We start from the raw sequence: 15,115 nt of genomic DNA, 5'->3' as shown, positions 1-15,115 counted from the left end.
TTGGGTATCTGATTAAGGTATTCACGTGACGCGGCTAAATGCTCCTTACAGCTTACGGTGACTAAGCAAGCGGGCCCTTGAAACGCGCTTATTCCAAAAAGCGAGCAAGATCGGCGAACAAGAGTGGGATATTAACAGCCTGGGAAGTGAAGGTGAATGTCTCAAGGAGAAAATAACAAAACAAGCTGGTCACCGAAAGTCACACCACGGTGGGTGACTGACGACTGCGTTAGGCGACGACTCCGGCAGATAAATCTGGGCCAGTTGTTCTCTACCGGCGAGGGCTGCCTAAGTGCACGTATAGGTGATTTACTTTAGCTCATGCTTCCTTATCTAACAATATGGACGCCTCCTTGATCGAGGTTCAGCGCCAGGGTGAGTGATACCGAGCGGCCTTTTGTCTCTCCCTCTCCTGAACGCCGTGTATGATAGATATACTAACTCTTGTCATATAGCTATTCTGGACACAGTTCGTCATGCGGGAGGCAGAGAAGTAAGCGCTCCTTGAGATCTAGTAATGAAGCACGACGCGGGGCTAAGATGACATTATATAGTGGAAAGTGCTTGTGGTGGACGAGGGCAGCAAAAGGCTGATCGATAACGCCGTCAAGGAAGATGATATCTTGAATGAGAATGTGACAAGTATGCGCATGCCGATTCCATGCTCTATATATACATAAGCTCACACACGCTTTACAAGATATTGAACAGATCGAACATCGACGGCCGATGAACAAAGAAACAGACGCCCTTTATATCTTATCTGCGCTTCCTCATATTGTTGACTGCGTTATGGCAGACCTAGAAAGACGCCGTTACAGAAAATATTTCTTGGTTTGGACATCAAGTATGGAGATGGAAATTCTCCTCTAGACATCCGATCGATTGCTGATGCAATACCTATCTTAGATCTTGATCCTTCAATGAGGAGTCGAATCAACGGCTTCAGCGCTGCACGGGAGCTTATTGCCAATATGCATGTAATGAACATCAATTTCTTCCCGCGAGAATCACGCCTGGCTATCTTCCGCGACCCCTGGAGCTTTCTTACACTCTTTCATCCTGCGTGCAACAACCTTGTGAGGAGTCATCTCGTCGAGTTAGCACAAAAGGTATTATAATACTGCTCTTGAAATTTGTTTATACAGTCATTCAGCTGACATCATGTAGATTGTTTCTGTTTGTGTGTCACTAAACGAATACCCCCTTATTCGATACTTCCGACCTAAGGATGCATCTCATGAAGCAAGTGTCCTATGTGCCCATCTAGCCCGGTTTGTACAAGACGAATTAGATGAGTATGCAAAGCACCGGAGGGATTATCCTGTCCCTACCCCCCGGCCGAGGGGTGTGCTATTTATTACCGATCGATCCATGGATCTTGCTGCGCCTTTGGTTCATGAGTTTACCTACCAGGCCATGGCTCATGACCTCCTTCCCATCAAAGAGGGTGATAAACTAACATATCGAACTGTCTTGAACCAAGGTCAAGAGACTGAAGAGACAAGAGATATGGAAATTACTGAGGGGGATAAAATTTGGGTGAACAGTCGACATTTACACATGAAAGACCTGCTTGGAAAGCTCGCTGAAGATTTCAAAAAGTTTAGAGCCCAAAACCCTCAATTTGCCGACAGGTAAGTGATTATCCCCCCACTTTATTTGCACCCCCATATCTAACATTTGCCAAATAAGCGACCTTCCTGCGTCAGTCAATACAGTCAAGGATATGCTTGCAGGCCTGTCAGATTTTCAGGAAGGCAAAAATGCCTATACCCTCCATCTCAATATGGCTCAAGAGACAATGCGGCTTTTCCAGGAGCGCAATCTGGCAGATATTGCAGCAGTTGAACAATGCCTCGCCACTGGAGTCGACGAAGACTTCAAAAAGCCCAAGAACATTGCAGAGCAGTTAGTTCGCCTTCTTGACGATGATGCTGTAGGACCCTCAGAGCGACTTAGGTTGATTTTGTTATATCTGTGCTATCGCGGCGGGCTCCTCGCAGGAGATATTAAGAAACTTCTTGCGCACTCACAACTTCCTCCGCAGGACGGTGAAGCTATCTATAACCTTGGGCTTCTGGGTGCAAGGGTCGAGAAGCCTCTTAAGGATCCAAAACCACCACACCAGCCCTTGTTCTCACAGAAATTGCCACAGCAGCCCCAGGAGGAGGACGTCAGCATATCACGCTTTGAGACGAACGTGAAATTGATGCTACAGGAGCAAATTAAAGGCACACTAGACAACACCATTTTCCCGTATACACGGCCATATTTAGAGGATGAGAGCACGCCTCATGATCAAGTTGCTCAATCCTCCCTCCGAAGTGCAAAACCAACTTGGGCCCGCACTCGGCCAGTCGCTGGTGACCCCCGTCAACGGATTATCGTATTCATTGCTGGCGGTGCAACATATTCTGAAGCTAGGAGCTGCTATGAGATATCTCAACAAACTAACAAGGATGTTTTTCTGGCGAGCTCACATGTGCTTACTCCAGGCTTATACTTACGACAAATAAGGGATCTGAGTGTTGATAAGAGACGCCTTGATCTTCCAAGTGACCGCCCTAAGCCACAGGCTCCCGCTCATCTTTTTGAAAGAGACCCATCCCCTAAACCCAAACCACCAGCCCCTCCAATTACTGGGATGGCATCGATGAACCTCAGCAATGGCCCTGAGGCTATCAAGAGGAAGCCAACAAATGAAATTTCAAGTGCCACACCAGCTGAAACTCCACCACCTTCTAGCGGAAAGCTTGCTAAAAAGGAAAAGGAAAAGAGCAAGGAAAAGAAGAAACGCGGGTTTTTTAAATAAGCTAGCAAGCTTACTCTACATTGGTGTTCTACATCTTCATTTCCGGATTTGCGACCGCTATACCCTCGTCTACAATTTCATTTCCTCTCCGGAGCATGATGCTTTCTCCTTGCGATACCATTTATTCGCCACCTGTAGCAATTTTCCTTTTTTTTTTTTTTTTTGGCATTGGCGTGACTGTTTGCCTAGCATATTTATGTTAGAGTATTATAGTATCATAATATATTCATCACTAATAATCAACCCTCTGAGTCGATGGGCCTCATATACACTCTCTAAACGCTTATCAGCCTGTATTTTCAGAAATTTGTCTAAGGTTAGAGACAAAGGGCAAAATATAACTATCATGTCTTTTCGAATGGTCAAAAACCACGGCCTGCGCTCAGGCATTTCCATGCATAGAGTGCGTGGCGATGGGGAAGGGGTTTGTAATCTAAAGCGCTACAAAACATATCAACTTCCTAAGTACTTCTCCACATCCTCACTCCGGTAGAAAACATCCCGTAGCTTCTCCCCTTGCCTCCTCTTCGCTTCCTCCTGTAGCCGAATTTGTTTTGCATTTAGCTTTGGTGTATTTTTTACTTTATTGGCTTCCTCCTTTTCACGTAGTTGCTTGAGTCTGCGTTCATGCCGCTTCCCTCCTGCATTCTCTATTTCATCTCTCCAAGAGCCTACTCCTAACCCGGTTGTGTCATTCTTGATTTTGGGTTTGAGTGGAATCTGAATGCCAGACCCAGTGGGCCCCAGGCCGGTGCGAGAATCAGGGTCCCAGCCATAAGAGGAGAGGTACCTGTAGCCTTTTCCTTTCCGATCAATGGCGGATGGTGGATGGGAATGTGGGAGGCACACTTGATGCGCCAGAGAAGCCTCATGCGGCACAGGGACTGCCGACTCGCTGGTTGAATCCGGGGTATCCTTTTCACCATCCTGCTTCGGACGCTTAGGAGTACCCTTCAACGGGAGATGGCAAACCTCGCATAGCTTCGTATCAGTGGAAGCACGGTCTGGCAAGACAGTATCCGACTGACTACTCGATGGGAGAACGATAGAGAGGTATTTATCTGCTATGGACGACGCTCCAGGCGCAGGCGAGGAAGAAACTGTGACGGGGGCAGATGTTGTAGAGAGAGCAGTTGCATCCTTGGATGGAATAAACGGAACACGTTTTCTTTTTATACCGGCACCAAAAGCCTGGGGTACAGAGTATTCTTCATCATCGGAGGCCATCATCTTCTGCTCTCGTCGTCGTGCTTTTCTGGCGGTTGCAAGACCTTGCGTTAATGTTGAGGCTCAAAAAGAGTGTGATGTATTATGTAATAACCTTAAAATCGACTCCCGTCTTTTTTGTCGTAATCATCGTTTTATTATTCTTATCTTAAGCCCAAACTCACGAGCAGGTCAATGAATCTGTGGTGGACAGAGCAAGGACCCCATCTAAACAAGCATTATGTCGAGATTAATTGATTGGCCTTTTCTATATATCGCAACGAGCATATAAATATACCTACCACTAAGCAACAATTATTTCGTTGCCACGTCCTCGAAACCAGGAGCTGAACTTCCCACCTAGATCCTTTTTCGCTACCAGCTTCTGAGGTCAGAAGAAAACCGTTGCCATTATGCCTTTGCCCATCCTTGCTGAAGGTGCCACCCGAGGCCTTTCAGCAATTCCCTATGGATACACTGCCATGAAAACAGCAGCTGGTCTTGCTGTAATTGCCGCGTTAAAACGATATTTTGGAGGAGCTACCAACAAGTCAGATCGAGTCATGCACTCTAAAGTGGTTCTTGTTACGGTATGGGCATTACAAATTACGCAATTAGCCTGATACTTTACTAATACTTTGTCCTTTTATTACGAGAACATAGGGCGGGACGTCTGGCATTGGTGCAGCCGTTGTACGAGAGTTGGCGATTAGAGGTGCCCAGGTCATAATACTGACGCAACACTTACCTTCTGATCCATTTATTGTCGACTACATTGAAGATCTCCGTACCTTGACTGGAAACGAACTCATTTACGCGGAACAAGTCGACCTTTCCTCGTTGTATTCCATTCGGCTGTTTGCTACAAAATGGATCGACAATAGCCCTGTACGGCGGCTTGATATGGTTGTGCTTTGTGCGAATACACAGAAACCATCTTCTTCTCGAACATCGCATGGAACCAGCGAAGGACTCCAGGAAGAATGGCAGATAAATTATCTTGCGAACTACCATTTACTGAGCATTTTAAGCCCTGCTTTGCGAGCCCAGCCGCCCGACCGAGACGTACGAGTTATATTCACTACTTGCTCAAGTTATATCGGGGCAAATAAATTAGATCTCAAAGTATTGGAAAAAGCAACTGTCATCCAGCATTCGGTTGACTCGTCGACAAAACAAAAGGCCAAAAAGGGCCCCGAATCGCTCGTGTCCAGTAGCAGCATGTATGCGACCTCTAAGCTCGCACTTATGATTTTTGCACGTTCATTTCAGCAACATTTAACTTATACCCCCCGCACTGACAAGCAAAATAACCCTCTCCCACCTCCGCCCGCTCGGGTCTTAGTTGTGGACCCAGGGTTTTGCAGAACTCCAGGAACCCGTCGGTGGCTTACTGGAGGCTCATTGTGGGGGCTCTTATTTTATCTTATAACATGGCCGATATGGTGGCTAGTGCTTAAATCGTCCGAGCAAGGCGCACAGAGTATCCTTATGGCAGCAATGGAAGCAAATTTCAGCGGAGTTGGGAACACTGCCGCCGTTAGCCTTGATGAAATTAAGAAAATGGCGGGTGAAAATAGCGACATGACCGGACGTATGAAAGTAGGTATCGAGGGAGGGACCTTGTTAAAGGAATGCAAGGAGCGCCACGTCCTTCGAAGCGAGATTATGGATGAGAAGGCAGGCAAAGAGTTATGGGAGTTCAGCCAGCGACAAATTGAGCAGAAGGAAAAGGAAGCTGCTTTACTCAGGGCGATGGAGAAGAAAGCTAGAGAGGAGGAAGAGGAGGAGAAGAAGAAACAGCCGAAGACTGAGACGTCAACTGAAGGGAAGAAGAAGAAATGAGCCTACACGCAGAGGCATGATGTGATTATACGGCCGAACATAGATGGGGCAAATGAACTGAATGTATAGCTCTTGCAGAGTGAATTGGATTATCCTAATAAAGAGTGCAGTACTCCGTATTGCCTTAGATCTTTCCTATCCATTTCCTTACTGCCCTATTGCCATTATACCCGTAAACCCACAGTTCCTTGTGTAGTATGACCAGGTAAATCGAAATCTAAACATAGAAGAAATACAGCAGACTCTTTTTTTTATGTTTCATCAATGCTGCGAGAGGTAGCGTCTATAGCCTTCCTATAGTGTAGATGCCTTGGTTTTTGCTGTCCTTACGTTGATTTCGCCTTCAATTTTTCAAGCAGGGCTGCTGGAGGGCTCTGTCGGTACCCTTGAGGGTTATTTTCAGTCCATCTCCATAGATCCTCGCAAGCCTGGTGAAGGTCTCGTTTAGCGACCCATCCAAGCTCCTTGTTGGCCCTTGATGGGTTACTGGTAAGGTCGAGGACATCTCCGTCACGACGAGGAGCAATCTCGTATGGAAGATCTCGTCCAACAGCAGCGCTGAAAGCCTTGACCATCTCCAAGACAGTGCTTCCCTTACCGGTACCGAGATTCCATGCTCGAACACCAGGATGGTTTGCGCGCAGGTAGTTGAGCGCCTCTAGATGGCCATCCGCAAGGTCGAGAATGTGAATGTAGTCACGGATGGCGGTGCCATCGTGGGAAGCATAGTCTGGCCATTGGTTAGCCACTGTACGGTAGAGCTAGGACCCCCTAAATTCTGGAAAGGTGAGATACACATACCATTGCCGAACACGGAGAGTTTCTCTCTCTTTCCATTTGCAACCTGCGCGAGCAAAGGAAGCAAGTTATACGGAACACCTTGGGGGTCTTCACCCATGATTCCACTGGGGTGAGCACCAGCCGGATTGAAATACCGCAACAAGGCACCGTTCCACTTCTCGACATCTTCTGGCTTTCCAGCTCTCTTTGCCCGGGCTCTCTCCGAATTGACCATGTCGGTTATCGCTGATTCGATTGCAACTTTTGTATTCCCGTATGGGTTGGTTGGGCCCAAGGGACATTCCTCCGGAATGGGAATCATGTTTAGGAAGCGAGTAGCGTCTCCATACACGGTCGCTGAGCTCGAGAAGACGATGTTGGTTACATTGTGACGCACCATCGACCGCAGCAGACAGATCGAGCCATGAACGTTGACGTCGTAGTAGTCTAGCGGACGTTCAGTGGATTCACCAACAGCCTGGGCAAAACAAGTTAGCAAACAGTAATATGCAACACCACTTAACAGTCCTCTAGTTGACTGGGAGAGTAACCAACTTACCTTTAGAGCTGCGAAATGGATCACGCTGTCAATATCAGGGTGCGCTTCAAAGACCTTGTCGAAGGCTGCCTCGTCTCTAACGTCGAGCTTGACGAACTCCGGACGCTTTCCACAAATCAATTCTATACGATTGAGTGCCTCCTCCGAGGAATTGTACAGACTATCGACCACGACAACTTTGTAACCAGCCTCGAGCAGGGCGAGCGCCGTGAAGGAGCCGATGTAGCCCGTCCCCCTTTAGGTGGCGCATGCAAGTCAGCCCACCGCAACGACGCGCGCACAGGAACCAGGACATGCTTACCCCGTAACAAGAACTGATCCGGTAGCCATATTATTAGCGAGCGTGAGGGTGTGTAGAAGGACGGCGAGGATGCGACTGTGAACTTGGTTGAGAGATACCAGCGTCAGGCGGCGGGGTAGTTATGTAGCTGGCTGGCTGGTGGCCCCTGGAGGTGTCAGTGAGGTGATGGTCAACTAGTTAGTTAGTTAGGTAACTAACAAACGCGGTGCAGCGGGCTGGCTGGTGGCCTCCGAGCCGCATGGATGACGACACAAGGGCGTTTCAGATGTCGGACAGAGCGCTGCGGGCTGCAAGGGTGACGCTATACAGATCGTGGAGCCTCTCTCATATAACTAGCTAGCTAGCAGCATAGCTATAACTAGTTAACTAGTTCTCGGGACACGGAGCCTGAGAGCGAGGCGCAATCTCACTGCGGCGGCTTCAGTATAACCAACTCGCTGTTCGCTGCTAGCCACGCTGGCCGTTGTTACCAGCTGACGGCTTTCCAGTTAACTATCTAGGCCATGAAACTGCTTATATTCGGCGCCACAGGAGCAGCCGGGGGACTGACAGTCCGCAAGGCCATCGACCACGGCCATGAGATAACACTGCACGTCCGTGACAGGAGCAGGGTGCCGGAAGCCATATCGAGCTCAGACCGAGTCAAGGTAGACGGGATCATCCAGATAACTAAACCCACAGCCGGGTAGTTCGTTAGCTCGTTAAATGAACTAACTATTTCAACTATGTCTAGGCAATATACGAGGGCTCTCTGTCCGACGAGTCTTCGCTCTCCGCAGCCATCAAAGGACAGGATGCAATACTATCCTGCATTGGCCCCAAGAGCATCTTCGGCGACTATGGCCGCCAGTTCTCTGATGGATACCGACTGATCCTTGAATTAATGCGCCAGCACGGCGTTACGCGTATCATCGCAATGTCGACGATCAGTGCTTACGACGCTCGTGATCAGTTCGGGTTCATGAGAACTGCTGCGTATTGGACCGTGTACATGCTTGGTCGTCGATCGCAGAGAGAAATTTTGGGTATTGGAGAGGTCTTCAAGGAAAAAGGGGAGGGACTGGACTGGACGCTGTACAGGGTAGGCGTACTTGGGGACTCACAGGAAGATGGACGAGTGGCGCAAACTGGCTGGATTGGGGACGGAAAGACCACCATCTACCTGGAGAGGAGAGACTGGGCGAACTGGATGATCCAGGAGGTTGAGCGGGAGCAGCCGCAGTGGGTGCGTGAGATGCCGGTCATTTACTCTCCTTATCCGGGAGGGATATGGTGATACATAATAATAATAATAATAATAATAATAATAATATTTTGTGACTTAATATTTGGATCAAGATGTGTAGGCGTTGGTAATTCATCATATGTCATTTTTGTTATATCCACCAATTACCAAAATTGCAATGGGATGCTTGCCTGCTACCGTGCCAATAACCTATTTATACCACAGAAGTGTCATGAGACAAACCTCTTATGCACCCTTCTCTAGAAAAAAGGAAAAGTAGAAACCGGCAGAGGAAAACAACGGGGGTATATACTGCCCAAATTCATGTGGATATAGTATAAACGTCAGTATGAAGACAGCAGACCTAATGCATTGTCAAAAGCGCGGTGTTTACAATCCATAAGACAAGACGATGTTCTCGGAAGAGAAAAGTGTCAACATAGAGAGGTTAAAAGAAGAGGTAAAAGAAAAACAGCGATATTGAATTAGATTAATGTACGGAGTAGGAGGGGTGGATTATCCCAGGAGTTCGACGTCGAGCCCAATAGCCCGCATAAACAGGTTGACATTGCCCAATCGCTGGCTAGCCATGTCTGCTGGCAGCGTTTTGCTTTGGGCGACAGTTTCCAGGACTCGATCCCTATGGTGGAGGAGCGTTAGCAATACTCTCCAAATCAGGTTGAAGGGGGATGGATTGAAGGATTACTCACTTTACGGCGATGACCAGCCGCTGCTGCTGTTCAGGGTTTGCACCAATGCCCATAGCAGCAAGGAATTGCCAAACATACATGTCATCACCACTGTTAATTGTACCAGGGAACAGGTAGGCGAGCGCAGGCTCCATGCTGTCAAACAACCGATTGTATACCTTAGTCCACTGAGCCAATTCCGGCTCTGGAACACCACCAGCTTCTTTGACCAGTTCCGCTTGGCTCAGTAACATGGTCAAAATTCCAAGCCCAATCTTGGTCCTTGCAATAGCGTGAATCTGAGTTTTATCAATAACTAGGCCGAGGAGACCAATGACGATGTGAATAGGGGCATCGCTCACGTAGCCGAGTAAGCTGGGCATTACGGCTTGGTTGAATAGCTCGATTTCTTCGCGCACAGGACCCGGAGGTTGAGTTTCACCTGGTTGTAGCTGGGCTCTTGATACAACATCCAATGTGTCCAAATGGTAGATAATCATGGTCAGCATGGTGATACGCTGTTCCTGATCAATTTGATGGAAGATTCGAGGAATGGCCTTTTTGCCCTTGGGGTATGACAAGAAAGCGATGAAAGGGTGTATGGTGGCGGAGACAGAGTCAATGGGCTCAAGAACTTTCGTGCTGTCCCATAGCACCTCTTTTAGGGATTGCATTTTTCGTTGCCATTCCGTGTATCGTTCTACCGCCTCTTCATCTTCTACTTCTGGATTTGGAATTGGTGGCATCAAGCGTACAAGGTTCTCCATGTTCATCAACGTAATGTAAACAGTCTCGATATTCTGCAGGATTGACTTGCGGTCACTAGAACTGAGCTGTGTTTTCTTTGCGGTAGAAGGTCTTTGCCCGTCAGAACTTTCGGGGCGTTTGATGTTGAGCAAGGGCTTGGGGGTCTTGGCATTGCTAAAGGAGATTTTCCCCAGACTTCCTTCAATTATGAGTTGTTTGTTCTTTGGCTTTAGCTTGGCGGCTTCAACAGCCCTCTGTACTTGTTGCTGCATGCGCTGCATGTGGTTGTCGCCGCTGAAATGGGATCTTCTATTCATGTTACCGCCAGATCGGCCTCCGGTTTGAGAAAGGTATGTCTGTGCAAAGTGACCGAGGGGTTGACGAGGATGTTGGCGTGGGGCACCGCGGATTTGGCTATACACTTGGTAATAGAAATCTTCCGTGAGAAGGGATTCTGGGTTGGCGTCGCCGGTGTTGCCGGTCGCCGTTACCAACTGTTGCAGCTGTATTCGAGTGATAAAGTTCTTGTCTTGTGGAGTCATTAAGCCGTTTCCTTTGGAGAGGAGGAATATCTTGTGGTTTCTCTTTGCACGTTTGGCATCTTCCAACAGAATCGCATTCCTCTGCTCTTCCGGCAACTCCATGATCTTTGGATTCAGAGCCGCAGGGACACCACCTTGCCCCATCAGCGGGTGATCCAAGGTATATGGTCCTTGAGGTTTTCCCTGATGGCGAGCAGGGCCCGCCCAATGCCGGCCAGTCTGGTGCGGTTGCCGGTGTTGCTGTTGTTGGACCTGCTGCTGCTGATGACGTTGTGGTTGGTGTTGTTGCTGCTGCTGTGATTGTTGTAGAAGATGTAGGGGGAAGTTGGGTTGCTGCGGCTGTTGTTGTAGGTGTGGCTGTTGCGGGAACCCAAGGGGCGGAGGCATATTATTTGGAGGATACTGCTGATGAGAAAGCAATTCTTCAGGGGGTAGTTGGCCAAGAGCGTCAGGGTGGTGGAGCAGTGGCTGGCTGGGGAATTGCATTGGAGGAACGCCTGGAGGGGGCATGGGAGCTGTAAACTGCTGCTGTGGTGGCGGTGGTTGGCTCTGAGGCTGCTGAGGCACTTGTCGCATAGCCTGCATCCTCATCTGAGCTTCTACCTCCTCTAGACTCAGCATCTTCTTTGGAGGCTCAGAAGCCGGTTGCTCCTTTGGAACCGTCTCAGCCGCAACAGTCTTCGGCTTCTGGGTAGCGGTGGTCCCCCATACACTTGATTTTGCTTGAATTTCGGGGATATAACCGGGATCTTGGTATTTCTCATATCCCGTCCGCTTGGGAAGTGAAGGTAGGGAGGGTTTAGCGGTGGCCTTGGATGAGCCATGTTGCAAGTTATAGAGCACTTGTTCCTCGCCCAAGACATTTGTCATCTGAGCGGTATTCCCGAAGAAATCAAAGTCTTTGCCCACCGGCTTGTTCTCCCCACCGGCTGCATCTCCAAACGTGTCATCGTTGAAATCGTCATTCGCTTCTTCGAGCTGGTCTCCAAGCCCATCGTAGGTATCCTCAAAGTCAATTCTGGTTTTTTGGATTTTCCCAATGCAGGAACCGCGGTCAGCACAGTATTAAAAAGGGCGTACTTGGCCAGAGAAGTATCACTATGAGACTCACACATCGTCGTCATCGTAGCCCGCTCTATCTGCTGTAGCGCGAGCAACCTCCGCAAACGGGTCTGGGGCGTCGAAGATGCCCCTCTGCGCAGACGCCGCGGGACGGTCCTCCGGAAGCTTGGTGTCGAACCCAAAAAAGGACATTCTGTCTTAACTGCCGACCAAGCGGCTCACGAAATTGATAGCGAAGCTCCAGATGGGTGCTGCGTGTTGGAAATCGCAAAGCTGAAGCAGCTGAAGTTGTGTGTTTCTGCTTCGTCCTTTCGGTTCTTTTTTGGTTGTTGGTCTCTGCAGATCTATGCTTAGTCATTCAGTAGTCATGTTACGATATAGTCGGATCACGTGTATTCGCGATGCGACTCCAAACTATTATCACAAATACTGACATGGGTAGTTAGAGAGGACGAGTGTAAGACAGGAGGCGCAGGAGGCTCATAAGGTGACTCTCCCATGCCTTTCCTGTACTCCTCATGCATGCCTCGGTTTTAGCAGTCCTCATTCAGGTACCATCATCATCAGGGCCATGATACAGCGCCAGAGAAACACCGTACCACGCGCTTCTACGCTCTGGATGGGCCCTGTCGCTGAGCCATAACTTGCAGGACTGCCACTCGACCGATGCATGGTCTGGTAACTAGCTGGTGACTCCTCTCCCTGGCACTCTACCCCCACAGCTGTATCGAGTTGCGATCTGCTGCAAAGAGCCATATGTGGCCACCATTCCGTACTCCGGACGGAGTCCCTGTTGGCAAAATATGGAGTAACTCGCCATATGCAAGAAAGCCAACATCGCGCCTTGCAGTAACCGGAGTATGCACAATCGGACCAGAGTAGGGACGCCCGCCAATATATCCACCAACTAGCTATGCTTCCCAATCAATATAGTAATAACAATAGTCTCCAAAGCCGTCTCTGTCATCGATGAGAAAAGTGAAAGAGACTACGTCAGGTGACCATCACGTGGCCCACACTCGGCTACTTCTGATACATCCGCCCCAGACCCCTCCTATAATTATTAACATTTAGTATAGTTACAAATATATACCGTACTATATTTATTCTAGTCTAATTATTATTTACTTGATAGTCTAAATATTCTTTAGAACTAGCTAAATTTATAGTATTTTAATCTTTAATAAATTTAACTTTAAATATATCTAAATAATATTCTAAAACTACTATTGATATAGTATTTTTAATAATAAAAGCGTCTTAAGAGGCTACTATTTAAGTCTTATTAGATTATATTAAAGCTCTTAAGTAGTAAATTAATTAATAATCTTTAGTAGGCCCTCCTCTATAGTATACTTTATAAGTAGAACTAGTTAAGAAAGTAGCTAAAGTTAAGTTAAAGAAACTTGATATTTATAATAAATTTACTAATATATAATTCTAATTTATAAATATTAATAACTAACTAAAGGAATAATATATTCTAAATAATATATTTCAAGTTATATATATAATAAGCTACTTCTCTTTAATACTATATTAATATATCTAATAATTATAATTAAAAAAAAATATCTATATTATATTATAGCTAATTTTTAAAGCTCAATTATAGAATAATAATATAGTATCTAACTCTATATTTAATATAGAGCTAAAATTTAAGAAATTTAAAATATACTTAGAGAATTTAATACTATTTTTTATTACTAAACTCGAGACTCTTGTTATTAATCTTTTTTAGAATAATCAAATTATTTACTCTATATTTTATTTAAAATTATCTCTCTATATACTAAATTAAATTATTTATACATACTTTAATAACTAATTTAAAACTTTTACTATATAGAAAATTACTACTCTTAAGACTAAATAATATCTCTAATTGATAGAGTAACTAAATCTACTAATATAATTAGCTTTATTTAGATAAAAGGTAAAATTTATTATATTATTTATTTATTTAAATATATAGTCTCTGAAAATCTATTATAATTTAGATATCTTAAAGAATAAATATTAGTAATACTACTACGAGAACTTATATATCTAATATAATAATTCTAAATATTAAATTATAAACTATATTTAATATTCTACTATTTAAAAAGATAACTAATTCTACTTTCTAATTTTGAACTATATCTATATTGGAATTATTATCTCTTCTACTCTCTAGTATAAAATTATTATATCTCCTCTACCTCTATATTTATATATTATTACCTCTATACTTTATTTTCTAAAATTTTTAAAAATGAAAAACTAATAATGATCTATATTAGAGCTATAAAGTATAATAGAAGAAAATTTTCTATTATTTTTATATATTATTACCTTTATAAATTATTTATTAAAGCTATATTATATAATTTATTTATTATTTCTAATTAATATTTACTCTATTATTTTTTATCTACTATGGTTAATTGTAATTCTATATATAATTTTATCAATTTAATAATTATTATTTTTTTAAATATAGAGTATATTTTATATAAAATTCTTCTAATTATAAGTATTTTAGGCTCTATTATCTATATTCTCTAAATATATATATTTTATTTTTTAACTATAGAATATAATAATAAAGTCTACTACTATTATTTCTATTTTATATATATATTTTTTCCTATAATTTTTAATATACTTTAATTAAAGATAAAAAACCCTTTTATTATTAATTAAAATCTTCTTACTCTATTAGAATATAATTAGCTAGTAACTATTTATAGCTAAAAGTAACTTAATTTAAAGCTCTTAATAAGCTTAATCTATAGCTTAATTTTAACTCTAAAATACCTCCTACTTGTAGAGAAATTTTACTAAATATACTATAATATTCTAGAAAAAATTTTTCTTCTTTATTTTGATTTTTCTACTAAGCCCTACTTATTTAAGCCCCTTTTTCTTTCTACCCTCTATTCTTCTTTAACTTTTAATTTTCCTTATTTAATCTTTTTTTATCTTATCTCTTATTACTTATTAATTTTTATCTTTCCTTACTTAAACTATCTTAATTAAAATTAGTAGCTATAGCTAAAATATCTAATAATTTAGGTAAATTATTAGGTCCCTACCACTAAGAACTATTAGAAACTAGCTTAGCTATCTCTAGAAAACTTAGTTAAATATAGTTTCTTCTGGAAGGTTAAGATATCTCAATAAATTAAGTTTTGGTAATATATTTTATATAGATTCTTAATCCCCTTTTAAGAAATTAGAGGCTTCTATAATACTAGAAGGTTCTAAATTAGAACTAGAAGGTAGGGACCTCTACTAAGAGTAAACTAAAGTAGTTATTTTAGTTTCTAATTCTCTACTAAAAAAGAAAAGTAAAA

The 15,115-nt window shown here is 44.1% G+C and overlaps 6 protein-coding genes across 6 annotated transcripts; 3 read left to right on the top strand and 3 right to left on the bottom strand.

Moving 5' to 3' along the window:
- Window positions 1-341: 341 nt before the first annotated feature.
- TRV_06615 (uncharacterized protein) lies at window positions 342-2,815 on the top strand (the record flags this gene model as incomplete). The annotated part of the gene is made up of 7 exons (XM_003019288.1): window positions 342-375; window positions 456-493; window positions 555-642; window positions 701-847; window positions 874-1,112; window positions 1,171-1,637; window positions 1,696-2,815. 7 exons carry the CDS (start codon window positions 342-344, stop codon window positions 2,813-2,815), a joined length of 2,133 nt encoding a protein of 710 aa, XP_003019334.1.
- Window positions 2,816-3,268: 453 nt separating this feature from the next.
- TRV_06614 (G-patch domain protein, putative) lies at window positions 3,269-4,045 on the bottom strand (the record flags this gene model as incomplete). The annotated part of the gene is made up of 1 exon (XM_003019287.1): window positions 3,269-4,045. One exon carries the CDS (start codon window positions 4,043-4,045, stop codon window positions 3,269-3,271), a length of 777 nt encoding a protein of 258 aa, XP_003019333.1.
- Window positions 4,046-4,434: 389 nt separating this feature from the next.
- On the top strand, window positions 4,435-5,866 carry TRV_06613 (uncharacterized protein; the record flags this gene model as incomplete). Its single annotated transcript, XM_003019286.1, has 3 exons — window positions 4,435-4,611; window positions 4,685-5,244; window positions 5,389-5,866. The coding sequence occupies 3 exons, from the start codon at window positions 4,435-4,437 to the stop codon at window positions 5,864-5,866; spliced, it is 1,215 nt and encodes a 404-aa protein (XP_003019332.1).
- A 326-nt stretch (window positions 5,867-6,192) lies between these two features.
- On the bottom strand, window positions 6,193-7,535 carry TRV_06612 (UDP-glucose 4-epimerase; the record flags this gene model as incomplete). The annotated part of the gene is made up of 3 exons (XM_003019285.1): window positions 6,193-6,614; window positions 6,668-7,440; window positions 7,507-7,535. The coding sequence occupies 3 exons, from the start codon at window positions 7,533-7,535 to the stop codon at window positions 6,193-6,195; spliced, it is 1,224 nt and encodes a 407-aa protein (XP_003019331.1).
- Window positions 7,536-8,009: 474 nt separating this feature from the next.
- TRV_06611 (uncharacterized protein) lies at window positions 8,010-8,782 on the top strand (the record flags this gene model as incomplete). Its single annotated transcript, XM_003019284.1, has 2 exons — window positions 8,010-8,153; window positions 8,240-8,782. The coding sequence occupies 2 exons, from the start codon at window positions 8,010-8,012 to the stop codon at window positions 8,780-8,782; spliced, it is 687 nt and encodes a 228-aa protein (XP_003019330.1).
- A 465-nt stretch (window positions 8,783-9,247) lies between these two features.
- On the bottom strand, window positions 9,248-11,963 carry TRV_06610 (uncharacterized protein; the record flags this gene model as incomplete). The annotated part of the gene is made up of 3 exons (XM_003019283.1): window positions 9,248-9,371; window positions 9,442-11,727; window positions 11,821-11,963. 3 exons carry the CDS (start codon window positions 11,961-11,963, stop codon window positions 9,248-9,250), a joined length of 2,553 nt encoding a protein of 850 aa, XP_003019329.1.
- Window positions 11,964-15,115: the final 3,152 nt, after the last annotated feature.

Source organism: Trichophyton verrucosum (genome assembly GCF_000151505.1).
Source record: "Trichophyton verrucosum HKI 0517 chromosome Unknown contig00764_1.f1.exp, whole genome shotgun sequence".
NCBI lineage: Eukaryota > Fungi > Ascomycota > Eurotiomycetes > Onygenales > Arthrodermataceae > Trichophyton > Trichophyton verrucosum.
This window is presented reverse-complemented; position numbering and strand designations above follow the sequence as displayed.